The sequence below is a fragment of the Trichomycterus rosablanca genome, unplaced genomic scaffold, assembly GCF_030014385.1.
Source record: "Trichomycterus rosablanca isolate fTriRos1 unplaced genomic scaffold, fTriRos1.hap1 scaffold_85, whole genome shotgun sequence".
Classification (NCBI taxonomy): domain Eukaryota; kingdom Metazoa; phylum Chordata; class Actinopteri; order Siluriformes; family Trichomycteridae; genus Trichomycterus; species Trichomycterus rosablanca.
Genome location: NW_026947256.1, coordinates 20642 through 42816, shown reverse-complemented (window position 1 = coordinate 42816; position 22175 = coordinate 20642). Strand labels below are relative to the sequence as shown.

The 22175-nt window shown below is 38.9% G+C and overlaps 1 protein-coding gene across 1 annotated transcript; it reads right to left on the bottom strand.

Annotated features, from left to right (window-relative positions):
* Window positions 1-6491: 6491 nt before the first annotated feature.
* LOC134308132 (butyrophilin-like protein 2) lies at window positions 6492-14309 on the bottom strand. Its single transcript, XM_062990665.1, has 6 exons — window positions 14306-14309; window positions 13597-13947; window positions 12684-12959; window positions 10909-11031; window positions 7536-7568; window positions 6492-6700 (listed from the first exon to the last, which is right to left on the bottom strand). Exons 1-6 carry the CDS (start codon window positions 14307-14309, stop codon window positions 6492-6494), a joined length of 996 nt encoding a protein of 331 aa, XP_062846735.1.
* Between the last annotated feature and the right edge of the window lie 7866 nt (window positions 14310-22175).

Below are 22175 nucleotides of genomic sequence, written 5' to 3'. Positions count from 1 at the left end.
GTAAGTCGTGGCCACGCGTTAGTAAGGCGTGGGAACGCGTTAAGTAAGTCGAGGCCACGCGTTAGTAAGGCGTGGGAACGCGTTAAGTAAGTCGTGGCCACGCGTTATTTTTTTTTCAGGGGATGTCACCTTAGGGGTTCCGTACAGACTGATATATTTCAAATGTTTATTTCTTTTAATGTTGATGATTATAACTGACAACTACTGAAAACCCCAAATTCAGTATCTCAGAAAATTAGAATATTACTTAAGACCAATACAAAAAAAGGATTTTTAGAAATGTTGGCCAACTGAAAAGTATGAACATGAAAAGTATGAGCATGTACAGCACTCAATACTTAGTTGGGGCTCCTTTTGCCTGGATTACTGCAGCAATGCGGCGTGGCATGGAGTCCATCAGTCTGTGGCACTGCTCAGGTGTTATGAGAGCCCAGGTTGCTCTGATAGTGGCCTTCAGCTCTTCTGAATTGTTGGGTCTGGCGTATCGCATCTTCCTCTTCACAATACCCCATAGATTTTCTATGGGGTTAAGGTCAGGCGAGTTTGCTGGCCAATTAAGAACAGGGATACCATGGTCCTTAAACCAGGTACTGGTAGCTTTGGCACTGTGTGCAGGTGCCAAGTCCTGTTGGAAAATGAAATCTGCATCTCCATAAAGTTGGTCAGCAGCAGGAAGCATGAAGTGCTCTAAAAGTTCCTGGTAGACCGCTGCGTTGACCTTGGACCTCAGAAAACACAGTGGACCAACACCAGCAGATGACATGGCACTCCAAACCATCATTGACTGTGGAAACTTTACACTGGACCTCAAGCAACGTGGATTCTGTGCCTCTCCTCTCTTCCTCCAGACTCTGGGACCTTGATTTCCAAAGGTAATGCAAAATGTACTTTCATCAGAGAACATAACTTTGGACCACTCAGCAGCCTTTTTTCTTTAGCCCAGGCGAGACGCTTCTGACGCTGTCTCTTGTTCAAGAGTGGCTTGACACAAGGAATGCGACAGCTGAAACCCATGTCTTGAATATGTCTGTGCGTGATGGTTCTTGAAGCACTGACTCCAGCTGCAGTCCACTCTTTGTGAATCTCCCCCACATTTTTGAATGGGTTTTGTTTCACAATACTCTCCAGGGTGCGGTTATCCCTATTGCTTGTACACTTTTTTCTACCACATCTTTTCCTTCCCTTCGCCTCTCTATTAATGTGCTTGGACACAGAGCTCTGTGAACAGCCAGCCTCTTTAGCAATGACCTTTTGTGTCTTGCCCTCCTTGTGCAAGGTGTCAATGGTCGTCTTTTGGACAACTGTCAAGTCAGCAGTCTTCCCCATGATTGTGTAGCCTACAGAACTAGACTGAGAGACCATTTAAAGGCCTTTGCAGGTGTTTTGAGTTAATTAGCTTATTAGAGTGTGGCACCAGGTGTCTTCAATATTGTACCTTGTCACAATATTCTAATTTTCTGAGATACTGAATTTGGGGTTTTCATTAGTTGTCAGTTATAATCATCAACATTAAAAGAAATAAACATTTGAAATATATCAGTCTGTGTGTAATGAATGAATATAATATACAAGTTTCACTTTTTGAATGGAATTACTGAAATAAATCAACTTTTTCATGATATTCTAATTTTATGACCAGCACCTGTAGTTTTAAAACAGCCCTCCTAAACCTAATAACTTAGCCTAATAGTTTTTTGTTCAGTGGTGTGTGATTTGTAACACTTTCCAGACTGGTAGCAGACTTCTAGCCTCTAATGACACAATTTTTGCCCTGATTTTCGCTCGGCGACTGGTCGCCGTTTGCTCGGCAATCGAAACGGCTCTTGCGCTTGGCGACCAAAGTGAGATTTTTCAACTACAGTTATGCAAAAAAACTTTCACATGACGTAAGAGACGTCGGGCAGAACAAGCAATAACCTGTCTAATGTGGGCTCAAATCTCCGTTCACCTCGCATCTGGGAACGTAAACGCACTATCAATTTTTCAGACGAGTTTTGGATCTATCAGCCTTTGATGAGATATGCACCATGATTGGGTCATCTGTAGAGCCAAAACTTTACAGTCACCGGCCACCCGTGCCAACTGAAAAGAGGATTGCTATTTCCTTGTACAAGTAGTAGTGGGTGAGACGTTCGGCATGAGCATAACAACGCTGTATGCAGAGCAATAACATCAAAACTAATGAAACATTACGTCGTATTCCCAAATGCGCAGGAAGCAGAAGAAATAGAACAGCGTAATTATGCAGCGCACCACATACCAGCAGTCGGGTACAGGGACTATGTAAATAGAAAGGGATGGCCATCGATTGTTTTGAAGGCACTTTTGAATGACCAGTTGTTGATTCGTGATGTACGCACATAACACAGCAAAACATTACACCTTTTTAGGTGTATATATATGCGTGTGTGAGCTTGAAACGTCATCGTTTATTCGCAAAACCCGTTTCCATCCACTTTTTTCGCATTTTGGCGATGCGATATTCTAACTTTTCCACCTCGTTCAAGCGTGAAAACTTTTTTTGCGATATTTGGGGTTCGAATTCGAATTTTGAGCTTTTCCATCCAGGTTTTTTAATGCGCATTTTCAAAATTCGCAAAAAGTTGGTGGATGGAAAACTATGGAATCAAAAAAGGGTCATAAAGATTTTGAGTTTGTAAAACAAAAGTCACAAATGTACTGAAACTTGTAAATGCATTTAAACAACTACATGCACGAAAAATCCTAATCCACAAATGAACTGGAATGTGCAAACATGAAACAGAAATTAATATTAATAATAATTCAAATGTACAAATGTGAAAAAAATATTTTAAATATATATAAATATATATTTTTTAATTTGTAAAAAATATTAGCATTTGTAAATCCGATCTTGTGAATGTGTGGAGTTAAAATCCTCTCATTCACCTTCTCTGCTGCAGTTGCGAAACTCTTGCTGCAGTTGCGAATTTTGACCCTGTTTTGACGCCTAATTGATGGACCAATAGGAAAGCTTTAAGCTGGACCAATCAGATTGCGAGGTTTGTTTAACTAATCAGAACACTGATTTGTTGCTGTCACTCAATTTCGGCACGCTGTTGGAACACGCCTCCCAATCTCAGTCATGGAGCTTCCAACCAGAGGTACAATGGAGAGTCAGGTAAGGAACAATGCTAGCTCATGTTTCTTTTGCAGAAAGTTCGTTTTAAAAATATAACAGGCAGGCTCTGTGTAGTGCTTTTATTTATATTGTCAGTTTGACTCCTGTGGAGGCGTGTTCCAACAGCGTGCCGAAATTGAGTGACAGCAACAAATCAGTGTTCTGATTAGTTAAACAAACCTCGCAATCTGATTGGTCCAGCTTAAAGCTTTCCTATTGGTCCATCAATTAGGCGTCAAAACAGGGTCAAAATTCGCAACTGCAGCAAGAGTTTCGCAACTGCAGCAGAGAAGGTGAATGAGAGGATTTTAACTCCACACATTCACAAGATCGGATTTACAAATGCTAATATTTTTTACAAATTAAAAAATATATATTTATATATATTTAAAATATTTTTTTCACATTTGTACATTTGAATTATTATTAATATTAATTTTTGTTTCATGTTTGCACATTCCAGTTCATTTGTGGATTAGGATTTTTCGTGCATGTAGTTGTTTAAATGCATTTACAAGTTTCAGTACATTTGTGACTTTTGTTTTACAAACTCAAAATCTTTATGACCCTTTTTTGATTCCATAGAAAACCGTCTTCAGATATCTGAATATCAGTTGCCCAACAGTGGTGGACAGTAATCAAGTACAGTAAAATGTAAATATCTGGACTTTATTTGTACTTGTAAGTAAACAAAAAAACACATCTTTGTGCAGAATAAGCAGCATCAACAATACAAACATTTATCACTACAAGTGGCAGCATCATCATTGTTCCACCCAATCACAAGCAACTCAGCTTATCCATGCTGTTAATAAATGATCATTAATTCAAATAACACTGCTGAGTTTCTCACTGTGGTTTCATCTCATCTCACTTCTGCTTCTCCAGATTTCAGTGCTACTAAATATTATAAAAGTAATGCATGAGCAACAAAACCTCACGGTCATTCAAGATGGTGACCAGTGTGGTTAAGATGTAAAATGTTTTCGTTTGTCATTAAACTCTCATTCTGTAAACTGGAAATTATTTTTTAGACTTCATGGTTCATTTAATTTGCAAATGATCATATGTTTTCCTTTGAAAGGCTGATGTAATGTCTCCTGTTCTCATTCTAATTCTGCTTGCTAGCCTGCTAGCTTTTATGAAGATGAGTAACTCTAAAGCCAGAGCAAAAAGAAAGAAAAGTGGAGTAAGTTCACTGCTGGATCGTACAAACACTACTGAGGACACTAACACTAAATCAGATGTACAAGGTGAAGGTGGTGAAATGGAGAGACCTGTCTCTTTCATATCAATCCTGTTTCTCCATCAAAGACCCCCACTCCCAAAAAAAAATAAAAGTGAGCCTTCATTGTTTACAATTAACCATCTTTTAAAATTTATTTTAATGCATTTTTCTTCCGATTTAGCGCATCCAATTTTTCTTCCGCTGCTGACAGACTTCAGATTTGCATCCAAGGAGAGCACGCCGGAGGTTTATGTGATCTTTTAAAAAGAAAATCTTTACTTCTGATTGTATCTTTAACTTTTTCCAAGTCCAGAGGAGGAGACGTTTAATCTTTCTCTGCTATGAGAGTGAGGAACATTTTAGTAATTCTTAAAAGAGGATGAATCATTCGATCCTGTGTGATCTATAAATCGGTCAGGCAATAATAAGCCTCAAAGGAGGGTGATTTTAGGAATTTTTAGGCTTTTTAAGAATTTTTATGTTTTCATATGGTAAATTAAATAAATAAACAATAATTGTGCATTAAATGTGCCAAACTTTGTTCCCGGTATAAGGTGTGTTTACTCAATCTCACTTACAGAATCTAATAAACAAATTTTGGCTCGGGGTGTCTAATTTTTTGCACAATAATGTATAAGTTGATCACAAACCAGCAGCTTAATTTTACCTCCAGTAAAATGTATAAACGTTAAAAATCATTTTAATTCTGTTGATTTCATAGTAAAGTTTCTCACAGATTCATAACTCAGTTGTTAAATGAAAGTTTAAACTTAAACTTTTTCACCTGTGAGAACAAATTCATTTTCATGTCTGGGTGTGGTTAGTAAAATTGAACCCAAGTGACAATTCAATTTGGTTAACTCAGGGGTGGACAAATTTTTTGGCTAAAGGGCCACACTAGGTTTTAAAATTTTACAGATGGGCCGGGTGATAGACTTTAACAAAGGTCTAGGGTCGGTAGTGTTTGGAGTGTGCAAACTAGTGGAATCAACTGAAATGCAAGGTATTAAAGAAAAAGAGGTTAAACAAAGCAGGCTTTAAAGTAGGGCTGTGCGATGTGACTAAATAACTAATATCTCTTAAAGTACAATGGCAGGCCACTGCCCGTATTTTACCTCATATTGTCTATGTTCTCTTAAAAACACAAAATACTGTAGTTCTGATACATTCTGACAGAATTGCAGTGTTTATTTTGTGTGATGCTTTTGCATTTTGACATTAAACAAACCAACAGAATCTCACAATCACATTTATGCTGTCGGTTTTACTTCAAATAAATGAGCATAAAAAATCACAATATTTGATAAAGCTTTGCTATCACTGCAAAATGAAAGCACAGGGTAAACAGCAGAACCGCGACCCAGATCAATCACACAGCAGCAGAAAATCATAACCTCTGCGTACCTGATCTGTGTGTTAATCCATCAGGGATACAATCCACTTTTATTCTTCTTGGCGACCATCTTGAATGTTTCCAGAATATATAAGATTCATACCCAGTTGTTTTTATCCACTAATGAAAACCATCTTAGATCATTTATTCTCTCGGCTTTCGCGATAAAAAGCTGATTCGTTCACATACTAGCTGTCACTTATCCAACAACCAATGAACAGAGAGATTGAAATTCCACCCAGTATCTGAATTCGGAAGCTCTGATTGGTTTATAGAACTGTTTATCAAGGTATGACCTCGGAATCTCTTTAACAAATGAACCGATTCACCGTAATGAAATGAAAGAGTGAACAAAACGAATGAATCTTTACCATATAAGAGCTCAGCTCCCTGATTCAATTCCAATGAATAATCCATTTGAAAAGAATCATCTCTGACTTGTTGACTCAGCGATTCAGTTTGCAAGTGGAGAATTTTGTAAATTCTTAACGGGCCGGATCAAACACCCTAACGGCCTGTATGTGGCCCGCGGGCCCGTAGTTTGCCCACCACTGGCTTAACTGGTTAATTTATCAGCTAAGGGGGCAATAAATTTTTCACACAGGGTCAGGCAGGGCTGAACAGCATTTGTTCTTGAATAAATAAAACTATTATTTAAACACTGCAAACTGATGTGAGTCAGAACAAAATCACACTGGTGGTCAGTAAAGTATTTTTAGTTTAAATACTCACACAGCTTTTTTCGTTGATTGAATCACTGGCTGCAGTCTTCGAACCCCTTCATCTGACGACATGTATTTCCTCAGGTTAAACTTTTCCAGCTCCTTATCTGAGTTACATAAAGCAACCACCACCGCTGCCCACTGAACAGGAGAAAAATCAACTCCATGTAGACGATTATCACCAGGCTTTTTTAGGGATGTTTGGACTTCCAGCACTAAAAAAGATCATTCAGGTTTTTTAGTCAGTGGACTGAGTAACTTCATTTAATATTAATATAAAAATAATCTACAACTCAGCCAAACACATGTCTGGGTGTTCAAGTTTTTCACAAATATGTAATAACCAGCACAGTAAAAAAAGGTGGTGGTTGGTTGGGGCTTTGACTCAGTTAATAAACAGATCACAAGTTCATCTCCATGTGCACTGTTTACACAGAACATTTTCTTAAAAACATTTTGCAACAAACATAAAGGAGAAGATTAATGATTCTTTAATTGAAAAATGTCTTAAAATGAAAGAATAAAAAAAAAGTCATTATGTACTTATAAAGGCTTGTGTTTTTATTTTATTTTATAAAATTTTATAATATTTATTTGTATGCTCCAACCATTGTAAAGTGTTCTTTAGCTTGGAAAAGGCACTATATTAAAAAACAGCCAATGATGTCATGGTTTCTGTTTCACAGCTACTTCAGCCTCATTTTAATAGAAATCCTCCCAGTAGTGTGGACAGTACAGACAGTTTTATATACAGTTAGTTCACCTCTGCAGTAGTGCAGTGACCAAAGAGCCAAACACAAAAGATTGTAGGAAAACAAAATGGAACAGAAGAACAAAATGGAAAGTACATGTTGAAGCAGCTGGAGAAGAGTGAAACAGATGTATAAATGCTGGTTTATGTCTGATGTCTAGATAAACAGTAATTATATTTTATGTTATTCTCTGTTCTATTTTTTTGGAATGTTTTGTAACAATCTGATGTAAAAATGTCATGTATCAGGTTTATAAGCATTAACTTCCAAAATAGTAGCAATCTGAATACAAATGTACCTTTCTCAGCATCTTCCTCTCTCCACCGTTTAACTAAAAAGAGAAAAAAAAAACAGTAAAAACATTTACATGTAAAACAAGAAGACACAAGAATTTAGTTACATTAAATTGTAATAATGAGATTAAGCAGAACTTTATGCTTCTTCTAACATAAAAGCCTGACATAAAATAAAAATTTTCTGAAGAAGACTGTCAGTAAGCAGACTTTGTATAATATACAGTAAGGAAAATAAGTATTTGATACACTGCCAATTTAGCAAGTTTTCCCACTTACAAAGAATGGAGAGGCCTGTAATTTTTATCGTAGGTACACTTCAACTGTGAGAGACAGAATCTAAAAAAATCCAGATAATCACATTGTATGATTTTCAAATAATTAATTTGCATTTTATTGCATGAAATAAGTATTTGATCACCTACCAACCAGCAAGAATTCTGGCTCTCACAGACCTGTTAGTTTTTCTTTAAGAAGCTCTCCTATTCTGCACTCATTACCTGTATTTATTGCACTTGTTTGAACTCGTAACCTGTATAAAAGACACCTGTCCACACACTCAATCAATCACACTCCAACCTCTTCACTCTCTCCAAGACCAAAGAGCTGTCTAAGGACACCAGGGACAGAATTGTAGACCTGCACAAGGCTGGGATGGGCTACAGGACAATAGGAAAGCAGCTTGGTGAGAAGGCAACAACTGTTGGCGCAATTATTAGAAAATGGAAGAAACACAAGATGACTGTCAATCTTCCTCGGTCTGCTGCTCTATGCAAGATCTCACCTAGTGGGGTAAGGATGATCCTAGGAAAGGTCAGGAATCAGCCCAGAACCACACGGGAGGACCTGGTCAATGACCTGAAGAGAGCTGGGACCACAGTCTTAAAGATTACTGTTAGTAACACGTAACGCCGCCATGGATTAAAATCCTGCAGGACACGCAAGGTCCCCCTGCTTACCCCAGCACATGTCCAGGCCAGTTTGAAGATCACCAATGACCATCTGGATGATCCAGAGGAAGCATGGGAAAAGGTCATGTGGTCAGATGAGACCAAAATAGAGCTTTTTGGTATCAACTCCACTCGCCGTGTTTGGAGGAGGAAGGAGGATGAGTACAACCGTCCCAACCGTGAAGCATGGGGGTGAAAACCTCATAATTTGGGGGTGCTTTTCTGCAAAGGGGACAGGACGACTGCACCGTATTGAAGGGAGGATGGATGGGGTCATGTATAGCGAGATTTTGGCCAACAACCTCCTTCCCTCAGTAAGAGCATTGAAGATGAGTCGTGGCTGGGTCTTCCAGCATGACATTGACCCAAAACACACAGCCAGGGCAACTAAGTTGCGGAGTGGCTCCGTAAGAAGCATTTCAAGGTCCTGGAGTGGCCTAGCCAGTCTCCTGACCTGAACCCAATAGAAAATCTTTGGAGGAAGCTGAAACTCAATGTTGCCCAGCGACAGCCCCGAAACCTGAAAGATCTGGAGAAGATCTGTATGGAGGAGTGGGCCAAAATCCCTGCTGCAGTGTGTGCAAACTTGGTCAAGAACTACAGGAAACGTCTGACCTCTGTAAAGGTTTCTGTACCAAATATTAAGTTCTGTTTTTCCATTGTATCAAATACTTATTTCATGCAATAAAATGCAAATTAATTATTTAAAAATCATACAATGTGATTTTCTGGATATTTTTTAGATTCTGTCTCTCACAGTTGAAGTGTTCCTATGATAAAAATTACAGGCCTCTCCATTCTTTGTAAGTGGGAAAACTTGCAAAATCGGCAGTGTATCAAATACTTATTTTCCCCACTGTATATTCCATATTGTTAACATGTATTAACAATCATTTTTCTAGGTTTCTTTTGTTTGCTTCTGATTCTGTTTTCTCTAACATGTTGTCTTTGTTATGAATGTTTTGTTACAATCTGATGAAAAAGTAAAATGAGCTGAACTGAGAGCTCATGTATCAGGTTCACAAACATTAACTTTCAAAATAAAAAAAAATTTCTGAATTCAACTAAAATAATAATAAGAAAAAACAGTAAAACATTTTCATGTAAAAAAACAAACATTTGGTTTAATTAAACTGTAAAAATGTGATTAGGCAGAACGTTATGGATCTTTTTCCTTTAAAAACTCATAAAATGTGTAACCACCACCACCCCCACCCCACAAACCTTCACATGCATTTATGGTGCATTCACATGAGAAGCGTTTTGGAGCAAAAATAAAGGGGAACCATCAAGATTAATGATTTTTTAAAAGGGGAAATGTTTTGTAATGCCAGGGCTTTTTAAAAATTATTTTCCATAAAACCATTTTTATTTAAATATTCATTAGTATGTTATTGCTATGATAAATGTCCTTGCATTTGGGAAAATCACTATATAAATTAAACTTACTGTTTTTATTATTTCCAAGAAAAAAACAGAGGAAACAAGCCAGTGATGTCATGGTATCTGTTTCACAGCTACTTCAGCTTTATTTGAACAGAAATCCTCCCAGTAATAGTGCACTAGACCAGCCTGCTTTTTATCCTGATACAGAGATTTGTGACCAAACAAGCCAAACAGAACTTTTTTTTGGAATGTGTTGCTGGCCTGAAATGCAGGAATGGATGTTTAGTAATAAATGAAGTTGAGCAGATAAAACATAAAATATCTCAGGTTCATCCTGTCTGACATTAAATTAAATTCAAAGTAAATGTAAGACTCTGTAAAACTCCATTCTGTCCCAACTTTTTCTGATTTGGGGTTGTATATATATTCCATATTGTTAACATATATTAATAATCATTTTTCTAGGTTTCTTTTGTTTGCTTCTGATTTCTAATTCTGTTTTCTCTAACCTGTTGTCTTTCTTTTGAATGTTTTGTTACAATCTTATGTAAAAGTAAAATAAGCTGAACTGACAGCTCATGTATCAGAGCTGTCAGTTTTTGAATTCACCTTTCTCAGCGTACTCCTTTCTCCATCTTTTAACTAAAATAAGAAGAAAAATAAAACAATAAAACATTTCCATGTAAAAAAAACCCAAACATTTGGTTTAATTAAACTGTAACAATGTGATTAGGCAGAACCTTATGAATCTTTTTCCTTTAAAAGCTCATAAAATGTGTAACCACCACCACCCCCACCCCACAAACCTTCACATGCATTTATGGTGCATTCACATGAGAAGCGGTTTGGACTAAACGCGGCAAAAGTGCACAGCACCGCCACACTCCATAGGAAACAACGAGACAGACATAGTGGTGGTTTTGCTGCTTCTCATGTGAATGTGCCCTGCTGGCTGAAGTAAAGAAGTTTTCTAACATGAACAGCATGAAAGTAGCATGAAACAATAAAACATTTAAATGTACAATTTCAGGATGATTCTCACCTTTCCAACTCATGAAAACTACAAACCCAATTCCTATGATCATGATCAAACTTCCAACTGAAACACAGATGACAGCATTTTTCCATGCTGAGACAGCAGTTTTCCATGCTGAGAAAATCTGATCTGAAACACAAAACAACAAAATTGAAATACAGTGAGCTCCAAAATTATTGGGTCCCCTGGTAAAAAATGAACAAATAAAACTTTTAATTGGAGGAAATTTATTTCCAGAAAACAAACCTTTTAACATAAAAATTGCTTTTAATAATATATTTTTATATATTTTAAAAAATGATAAACTAAATATAATCCATGATTCCATTGCACTTTATCTGCAAATCAGGGATTGATGAAAATAATTCAATGTTCCTTCATTAATGGTAAGTTCTAGACCAGTGGTGGGCAAACTATAGCCCGTTGGCCACATAATGATCGGCCCGTTAAGAATTTACGAAATTCTCCGCTTTCAAACTGAATCACTGAGTCAACAAGTCAGAGACGACTCTTTTCAAATGGATTATTCATTGGGATCGAATCAGGGAGCTGAGCTCTTATCTACGGTAAAGATTCATTCGTTTTGTTCACTCTTTCATTTCATTACGGTGTCGTGCTCATACAACTTAATGAAACGGTTCATTTGTTAAAGAGATTCCGAGGTCATACCTTGATAAACAGTTCTATAAACCAATCAGAGCTTCCAAAATTCAGATACTGGGTGGAATTTCAATCTCTCAGTTCATTGGTTGTTGGATGTGACAGTTTAGTGAACGAATCAGCTTTTTATCGCGAAAGCCGAGAGAATAAACGATCTAAGACGATTTTCATTAGTGGATAAAAACAATTGGGTATGAATCTTATATATTCTGGAAACATTCAAGATGGTTGCCAAGAAGAATAAAAGTGGATTGTATCCCTGATGGATTAACACACAGATCAGGTACACAGAGGTTATGATTTTCTGCTGCTGTGTGATTGATCTGGGTCGCGGTTCTGCTGTTTACCCTGTGCTTTCATTTTGCAGTGATAGCAAAGCTTTATCAAATATTGTGATTTTTTTTATGCTCATTTATTTGAAGTAAAACCGACAGCATAAATGTGATTGTGAGATTCTGTTGGTTTGTTTAATGTCAAAATGCAAATGCATCACAAAAAAATAAACACTGCAATTCTGTCAGAATGTATCAGAACTACAGTATTTTGTGTTTTTAAGAGAACATAAACAACACAAGGTAAAATACGTGTAGTGGCCTGCCATTGTACTTTAAGAGATATTAGTTATTTAGTCATATCGCACAGCCCTACTTTAAAGCCTGCTTTGTTTAACCTTTTTTCTTTAATACCTTGCATTTCAGTTGATTCCACTAGTTTGCACACTCCAAAAACTACCGCCCCTAGACCTTTGTTAAAGTCTATTGCCCGGCCCTTCTGTAAAATTTTAAAACCCAGTGTGGCCCTTCGGTCAAAAGGTTTGCCCACCCCTGTTCTAGATCCTGCAGCTGTTAACTGTTCACACACCCTCACATGTCCAATCATGTGTGACGCTGTGGTTCTTAGAGTCCCAGAATCTAAAAAATGGCATTGTACTAATGTAACCAAACCTAGTTAACAATTTAATGTGTTTAATTGGTTAAATAAGTGACAGTGACAGAAATGTCTTAACAGAAGAAATCCGGACAAGGACAATTTTAATGACTGTATGTATTGCTGTCATTTTTTAAAGACATAAAATTCTTACAGCAAACTTCAGAGGCTCCTACAGTTCGATCATTACTTACTAGAGATGATGAACTCGTTCTCCTTCATGTGATGTCTCTGTTGGACTCTGCAGTAGAACCTGCCTGCGTCACCGTTGAGTACAGTGATACGTCGTCGAACACTAAAGAATTCTCCGTCTCTGTGTGTTTCTGTTACTCCACCACTCAGGTTGATTCCCTCATCACCCAGCCACAGAACCTCTGGCTCAGGCCACCAGTTTTTAGATTCACACAATAGACTGAATCCTCCTGAATGATCAAAGCTCTCCAGAGTTATCAGTGGCTCTGTTCCAACAGCTGTAGATCAAGTTAGACATCAAGTATCAGTATTTCCTCTTTCATAAACACAAATACACTATATGGACAAAAGTATTGGGACACCCCTTCTAATTTTTTTATTAATGCATTAAAATAACTTCAGTGGCCTGCACAAAGCCCTGACCTCTCAGCCCCAGCTTTGGAATAAAATGGAACAGCAATTAAGGTTTTCTGGACCAACATCAGTGCCCAGCCATACAAACGCTCTTTTGACAGAACGGGCACCAGTTCTCACAAAGATACTTTAATGTCTTGTGAAAAGCCTTCTCTGAAGAATGGCTTTAATATTTTAGTAGCAGTTGTTTTGGTTACCATTTGATGTCCAACAGTGGGGTGTAAACACAGGTGTGGTGTTGCCCACCCTGGACCTAAAAATAAATGCTGTAATTGTATTCCTTTTGCCCCCTCCTCAAAATTTACTTTTAAATGTCCTTGATTACATATTCTATTTAGAAAAAGCTATATTTTTGTTGTTGTCCACACAAACAATTCAGATGCCCACATTAGGATAATATCCTAGTAACTCCTCTGTCCAACAAGCTCAACAAGCGTATGATCATGTGTCCAAATACTTTTTTTAAATGTAACAATATTGGTCATAAATCAGCTACTATACCTTCAACTTTTACTTGAACAGTGAACTCATTATACCAGGTTTCAGCAGCAATGTAACATATGTATTTCCCCTCATCAGAAACTTGAACATCAGCTAACAGCAGTGAGGCGTCTCCTTTCTCCAGCTTCTCATCAGATAAAGCTGTTCTCCCTATGTAAGATCGAATTTGCCCTGAATTCATTACTGTGTGATCTTTATAAAGATGTACTGGTGAGTTTATTGTGTCTGGCCTGAACCACTCCACTCTCATGTCCACTGCACTGGTTTTGGGTTTAATCAAACAAGGCAGAACAAGATCAGAACCAGTAACTGCATATAGAGGAACATCTGGACCAACCAACCAAAACTCTTCTGCAGAGAGAAAAAAATATAAAACAAACATGATTGTCTTTTCATCACAGTCAGTTCACTCAGTGGCTTGATTTATATCCAATCTTCTAATTCAGTTATTGGTTACTTTTTAATATAATGGTGCGATAACCTTCATCTGCTCCCACTTGTGGCAGGAGGGTAAATTGACTTGCTGTAGTCCCAAACAGACTACAACCCCTGAGGAAAGCTCAGAGATCAGAGTGGCGCTGAACATTATACTAATGTTGTTGTAAGGTTTTGATTCTTTTAAGTGCATCAGCCCACAATTACTTTCATGTACACAAGATAATCATAGCACAGAAAATGTCGATTCCTCTTTTGTAAATGGCACACTAACCCATTTTGTCAAGACTGTAGAGCATTTGTCTTCAATGCTCTGCCCTGTAGTATAGATTAATGTCTTATGTGTAAAATGTGATAAAAACATGGATCTGTTGTTTGTTATTTCTTGTTTATTAAATTCTATGTTCTCTGTATTTGCTATATTTTACACAGTGGATTGAATGGGGAACCCACAGCAGCTTTAATTCTTACTTTACCTGAGAAAGCATGATGGAAGAACAGAATCATAAAACAAACACACTTCATTTCTGAAATGAGAAAAAATAAAACAATACATCAGTTTACTTATACAGACCTTTTGAACTGAATTTGTATGAATTTACATTTTGTGTGATCTGTACAGGCAATAATACTCTTTCTGCTTAAGAGAGCTGCTCTTGGTTTACTTTCCAACAAACTCTTGTTCAGTTCAATTGCTACCCTGATTCAATTCAGCAACAATGACATGTTACCCCCTGTGTTCCATCAGCTTTCCTGTTAATGTGACTTTTTAAATGTTTGAGAACTGAAGACACTAATTGTTGACACTAAATGTTTATTCTTGCTTGATACAAGACTTGTGGTCAGCGTCATCAGGTTAACCTTTAATAAAAAAAAAATCTTTAATAAGATTTAATTTGTATTGTTATCAATACCCTAAAGAACAGCAGCTAGCAGAGGGGTACACCTAATTTAATACCAAACAGGAAGAAGCAACCACATGATGCAAAAAACAGTTCAACAATGAGTATAAACAGTAAACAACATACCAAATAACAAATGTATTTATAAACGGTTTAACAGGTAGATCATATTAACAAAAGAAAAACATTTAAGACTTTTTTTTTTAATTTAAATTTAATGTTTTAGTCTGAAGCGATAAAGCAAAATGATTTCCTCCAAACATTCCTGCACACAGTCAGAGGGACGTATTAGTAACAAGGTAACCACCAGATATTTAACAGCTTCAGATCAGCAGCTGAATGCAGCAAAATAACAAATCAGCATGTAAGAAAAATTTGTACCACTATTACACAAACAATAACACTGTTAGCCTATACAGAATTGCTTTAGCTACAATTCTGCTAAAACAATGCTCATCATTAAATGCATTATTACTGCATTAAATACATTAAAATCAAACACAAAGCCATAGACATGTTGAAGTATTTTAATGCTAAAGGTAAAATAAAGACATGATAAAGGTTTGCCTACCTCAGGGACAGCTGAAGGTTTATGCCAAACAAGGAAACAACTAAAAAAGAAAGTAACAACAGAACAAGAAAATTTTTGGAAATACTCCAAAAAATGAAGGTGTGTCTCTTCATAAGAAACTGCACCCTGCTGTTGGTATGTTCAGAGAAGCTGTGGCTTTAAAAAACGACTAATTTCTAATATGAATAAATCACAGCACACTCAAACATCTTTGATATCTTCAAACTTTTCCAACTAAAATAGTCCTACAACTAAAATATATGCTCCATACAGGTAAACCTTATTATTGATGTTTAATTTTGCACAGCAAAAAGTACAGTGCTGATCTAAATACAATTAACATAAAATTAATCTAATGTGAAATGTGTTTGTGCTTATACTATGTCATATACGGCAGTAGAGAGTCGAGGGCTGGGAGGGGAGATAGAAAAACTACTTGGTTACCGAGATTGTCGGCCTTTCCCAAACCGTTCCCTCCTATGGAGGTAAATATGTAGCAAAAGTTTTGCGCCTGTGAAAAGAAAATCTGTCAAATTTGTACCTGTAAAAAATAAATCTGTACCTGTAAAAAATGTATATGTACTTTAATTTTCGATGTGAGAATAAAAACATTGCAGCACAGTTTCAAATCTGCCCGCCATGAGTTTTGCAACAAATATCTCAGTGTTCTCCACTGCAACCAATGAGAGATTTTGTGAAGTGACTGGGGATCAGCGGTACAAGTGGCTGCTGATTGGTATGTGTTTTGGGAAACTTTTCTACAATGGGTATTGCAAGCTGATTCTGAATAAAGGCACTGAAGAGTTGAGACAGTGAAAACGTTTTCTATTTTATTGTTTCCCTCCCAACAGGGTTACTACATATTTTGGAGGCACCGCTGGGATGTGTGTAAGGGGAACCAACTCCATGCTAGGCAGAGGTCTTCTTTACCACACACATCCTTATTAAATATCCAGGCCAGCAGCAGAGTGAGATAGTTGACCGAGGTGGAGGTGAGGCAGCCAGCTGACGGAGCAGTGCATGCCCTTGAGGTACAGGGTGTGCTAGGGGCAGCAAAGTCCGCTCAGTATAAAAGCCAACGTCCAGTCGCATCAATATCGTTCACTTATACTGCAATAATGGAGGCAATTAAAGAGATTCAGGAAGAAATTGCTGAAATATTGTGCACACTGTCCAGAGAGAAACTCATAGAACTCAATGGTTTTCTCGGCATTCCAAGTGAAGGTCTAGCAAGCTGTACACGCCTGTCTCTTATATCTCTGGTGAGTAACCACCTAGTGAGAGAGGAGCTAGGGGACTTAGAGGATGGTGGCATGGCTGAACTCTTAAGCATTAGAGACAAATTGAGTGAATTAGTAGCTGATCCTGTTATGAACACCACTGAAGGAGGATCATTGGGTAGTGAAAAAGAGAAACTTGAACAAGAAATCAGTACATTACAGCAATCATTAGAACAGAAACAGAATGAAATTGCTGCCCTTTCCATTTCTAACAGCAATCTTCCAGTAAGTGTGAATGCAACTCAGATGTATTCGAAAGTTAATTCTGCAAACCCTCCATACATCGAACAGAGACAAACCATTCAGCCTGCGTGGCATAGAGAATTTAAAATATCTGGTCAAATAGGAGAACCTGGCCAAAGAGATAGATTGTCATTCTCCAGCCTTGCTCGTCAGATAGAAACTGGACTGAATAAGGGCTATTCAGAACAGGAAATAAATGATGCAGTAATTAGAGCAATCACGCCAGGGCTACAGTTACGGAGCTACTTGGAAGGCAAAACAGATTTGACTTTGCCTACTCTCAGACGAATTCTTCGGTCTCACTATCAGGAGAAAGGGGCAACAGAATTGTATAAACAGCTCACTACTGAAGCCCAGCGTAATAAAGAGTCACCACAAAACTTTGTAATACGCACACTGGACTTAAGGCAGAAAATAATATTTGCGTCTCAAGAAGCTGAGTCTGGACTAAAATATGACCCTGCCTTGGTTCAAAGTATGTTCCTACATGCTGTCCTCACTGGGTTGCAGAGTGACCGAATTCAGCATGATCTTCAGACATACCTCTCAGATCCTAATATTACAGATGAAGTGCTTCTTGAAAGATTAAACATAGCATGTGCAAACGAAACGGAAAAACAAAACAAACGTAAAACATGTGGGTCTGATCGCACAGCTAATGTCAGTTGCCCCAAATTAGAAGAACAGTCCTCTGAACTCAAGTGCAAGGAGGGGCAGACAAAACGAGACATCTTGTCACAATTAAAGAGTCTCAGTGAAGGTATTGCACAAATTAAAGAAACGATACAGGTGCCTGTGCCCCAGCAATGTTTTGCACTTTCCAATCAAAAAGAAGTAGTCTCAGTAAACCAGTCCTCAAAAGGCCCCCCCCAGAGGCACCAGCAGTCACCAGAATGGGGTGTCACAGGGTATGACCAGCCTAACAGTGCGAGTATAACCAGCAATGACCAGCAGCAAGGACCATGTATTGAACAAGGCCAGCAGCTATGGGGACGAAATCAGGTTATTGATGGCTACATATATCAGCCTCCAGCATTTCAGCCACAACAGAGCCCCACTCCACATCCGTACCCCATGCAGTTTCAACAGTGTTCGGTATCACAACAGTACCCAACCAATATCAAACCACCACAGTTTCCAGTACTACAGCAACCCTCTCCAGCCCTACCAATACAGTATGCAATCCCATCTCAGCACACTGTCCAGCCTTTACACTATTTACCCCAGAGTCAATTTCCGACCATGCCCCGACAGTATCGCCCTGCCAGGGCAAGACAGTGCTTTCACTGCCAACAAGGAAAAGTAGAGGAACCATGTTTTCATTGTTATTACTGTGGAAGCAGTGAGCATTTCCTGGCGGGTTGTAGGGCCAAGAGGACTAGGCCACAGAGAGAGGGATCTTTAAACGGAAATGGGTTACTTCCGCGGGACAGGCAGTAACCGAACATGTTGTGTCCCATCAGTGTGCTAGTTGCGATATGGAATGGGCAAATGCCAGGTGCTCCAAATGCAAAGCTGTTTACTATTGCTCAAAAAAGTGCCAAACTGACCATTGGGGAAAGCATCGCGAGCAGTGTAAAAACATGTCACCCTTCCAGTTATGCCCACCTGAGGTTCAAGTAGCACAATGTCGTGTCAACCAGCATTCCTCTGTAACTTCGCTAGTAGGCAGACAGTGCCTTGTGGAATGTTACTTACAAGGGTGCAAAAGTGAGGCCTTGTGGGACACTGGCTCTCAGGTGTGTATTATTGATGAGTACTGGAAAAGTAGACACATACCTGAAATAACTTTAAGAGATGTGACTGAGGCAGTGGAAGCACCTGATGCACTGAGATTAGTAACAGCTAATGGGTCAAGTTTGCCATACATCGGATGGGTTGAAATCTCTTTTAAACTAGCTGCTAGTGTAACTGAGCTCCTTATCCCTGTTCTGGTTATGCAAGGCAGTCACTTATCCCATCCTATCATTGGATTTAATGTTATTGAACAGATTATCAAGCAAAATAATCACACAAAAGCTAAGAAAAGAGAAAAAAAAACATTGTATGACACTGTAAAGGCAGCCTTCCCAAGCCTCAAGAAAAGGAAAGTGCAGACTTTTATTAATTTAATAAACAATGAGGACTCTAATGTGTACCGGGTGAGGGCAACAAAAGAGAGAGTGGTTGTACCCAGGAAGTCAGTCCTGCAAGTCCAATGCTATGCCCAGATGCCCTCAGTGAAGGAGGACACAATTTTGCTTTTTGAACCAGATGTTAATCAGCAGTGGCCTGAGGGTCTTGAGTTGACGGAAACTTTAGTGAATCTTCAGAGGGGTAGCCGCCCATACCTTATTGTTGATGTGCAAAATGGAACTGAGCATGATATTGTGTTAGCAGGCAAAACCATTCTCGGGACAGTGCAGTCAATTAAGTCTGTGTTTCCTATTACTACACAGGAAAGCAATACCACCGTCTCCTCAGTTCAGTCCCAGGGCAAGAAAGTTGGTGGAGAATGTACTGATGACCTATGGGATCCCCCAGTTGATGTAAGCCACTTGAACCCACTCCAGCAACAAATTGTAAAAAACATGCTACAGGAAGAATGTCAGTCCTTTGCAAAATGTGACAGTGAGATTGGTTGCATTAAGAATCTACAACTGAGCATAACGCTAAAAGACCAAGAACCTGTCGCCCGCACTTATGTATCTGTTCCAAAACCAATGTACCAAGAAATGAAAGATTACCTGCATGACTTGATAGCACAGGGCTGGGTGGAGAAATCCTGCTCCCCTTATGCTTCTCCCATTGTGTGCGTAAGAAAAAAAGATGGCACCTTAAGACTCTGCATTGATTATAGGGAGCTTAATCGGAAAACACTACCTGACCGGCAGCCCATTCCAAGAGTGCAGGATATTATGGACAGCCTGGGGGGCAATGCTTGGTTCTCCCTGCTGGATCAAGGAAAAGCCTATCACCAAGGTTTCATGGCAAAGGACAGCAGACCACTTACTGCATTTATAACCCCTTGGGGATTATATGAATGGGTGCGGATCCCCTTTGGTCTTATGAATGCACCTGCTGCATTCCAACGTTGCATGGAAACTTGTCTTGAAGACATGAGGGACGAGATTTGTGTGCCCTACCTGGACGACATCTTGGTGTTCACAAAAACTTTTGACGAGCATGTGGAAGCCATGAGAAGAGTGCTTCAGCGTCTACGCAGCAATGGAGTGAAGCTCAAACCTCAAAAATGTGAGCTCTTTAAAGGTGAGGTGCGTTATCTGGGGAGAATTATATCAGCAGAAGGGAGTTGCATGGACCCAGCAGACACAGTGGCTGTCACTGCTCTAAAAGATAAGAAACCCAGTACAGTTGGTGAATTGAGAAAAATCTTGGGCCTTCTCAGCTATTATCGTCAATATATTAAAGATTTCTCATGTATTGCTAACCCCCTGTATGATCTGTTGAAGCTGGCACCAGTCAGTGAGATAAACCAAAATCAGGGATGGGACAAAAAAAGAAGAAACATGAAAAAGCATGGCGTGCCTTCCCAGCAGCCAATAATCTGGACCCACGAGCACCAACAAATTCTGGAAAATCTAATTTACTGCCTGGTTCAACCACCCATCCTAGGTTTTCCTGACTTCTCTCAGCCATTTATTCTTCACACTGACGCCTCTAACAATGGTTTAGGTGCAGTGTTGTATCAAAAGCAAAATGGCAAGCTAAGGGTAATTGCTTATGGTTCAAGGACCTTGACTGGCTCTGAGAAGAACTACCACTTGCACAGTGGAAAGCTAGAATTTCTTGCTCTCAAGTGGGCAGTTACTGAAAAATTTAGAGATTACCTGTATTATGCTCCAACCTTTACAGTATTTAGTGATAATAATTCACTGACCTATGTTCTGTCATCGGCAAAACTCAACGCTACTGGCTGTCGATGGGTTGCTGAATTAGCCGATTTTCATTTCACAATCCGATATCGGCCAGGAAAAGAAAATGTTGATGCTGATTCCCTGTCCCGAATGCCAACAGACATTGAGACAGTGATGAAAAAATGTACTGAAGAACTATCGTCTGAGTGTGTCAGTGCAACCGTTCAAGCTGTTGAAGCCCAGCAGTCATCTGAAATATCATGGGCTATGGCAATACCCACTCAGTGTACGGAAGAAAACAGTGGTACCTGCCCCATCGTGCCATTGTCAAAGACAGAGATACTGCAAGCACAAGTGGAAGACACTGACATAGGAGCAGTTATTGACTGTATTCGTTCAGGAACAAGACTGACATCCCAACAGCTTCATACGTTAAACGCAGCCACTAGATGTCTTCTGAGAGAGAGGGACAAACTGGTACTAGGTAACGATGGCATCCTTTACCGTAGGACAGGACGGAGAACTCAACTAGTATTACCCGAAAAATTTAGAAGTATGGTTCTTCAAATGCTGCACAATGAGATGGGACACCAAGGGGTTGATCGTACATCAAGCTTGGTTAGGGACAGGTTTTTCTGGCCTCACATGCTAAAAGATATTGAGCATCATGTCCTAAGATCATGTATGTGCCTCAAACAAAAAAAAACCCAGTCGAGAAACAAGAGCACCCCTTACGAGTATAGTAACAACACAGCCCTTTGAACTCATTTCTATCGACTTTCTTCACTTGGAGAAATGTAAGGGTGGATATGAATATATCCTTGTAATCGTAGACCATTTTACTCGTTTTGCCCAAGTCTATCCTACAACATCCAAGTCTGGGAGAACGGTGGCTGACCGCCTTTTCAATGATTTTGTTTTAAGATTTGGATTCCCTTCCCGCGTACACCATGACCAAGGTGGTGAATTTGAGAACCAGCTTTTCACACAGTTGAGAAAGTATGGCGGTATTGCAGGCTCAAGAACTACACCGTATCACCCACAAGGAAATGGGCAGGTTGAAAGATTTAACCGTACATTGCTGCAGATGCTGAGGACGTTGACAGAGGCACAAAAATCCAACTGGAAAGAGTCACTTAATAAATTAGTCTATGCCTATAACTGTACAAAATGTGAAACGACTGGGTTTTCTCCTTTCTTCCTGCTATTTGGTCGATCCCCCAGACTCCCCATCGATGCATTTTTTGGAGTAGAGACTGACAAAGGCACTGCCAGCCAAAGTCAGTATGTG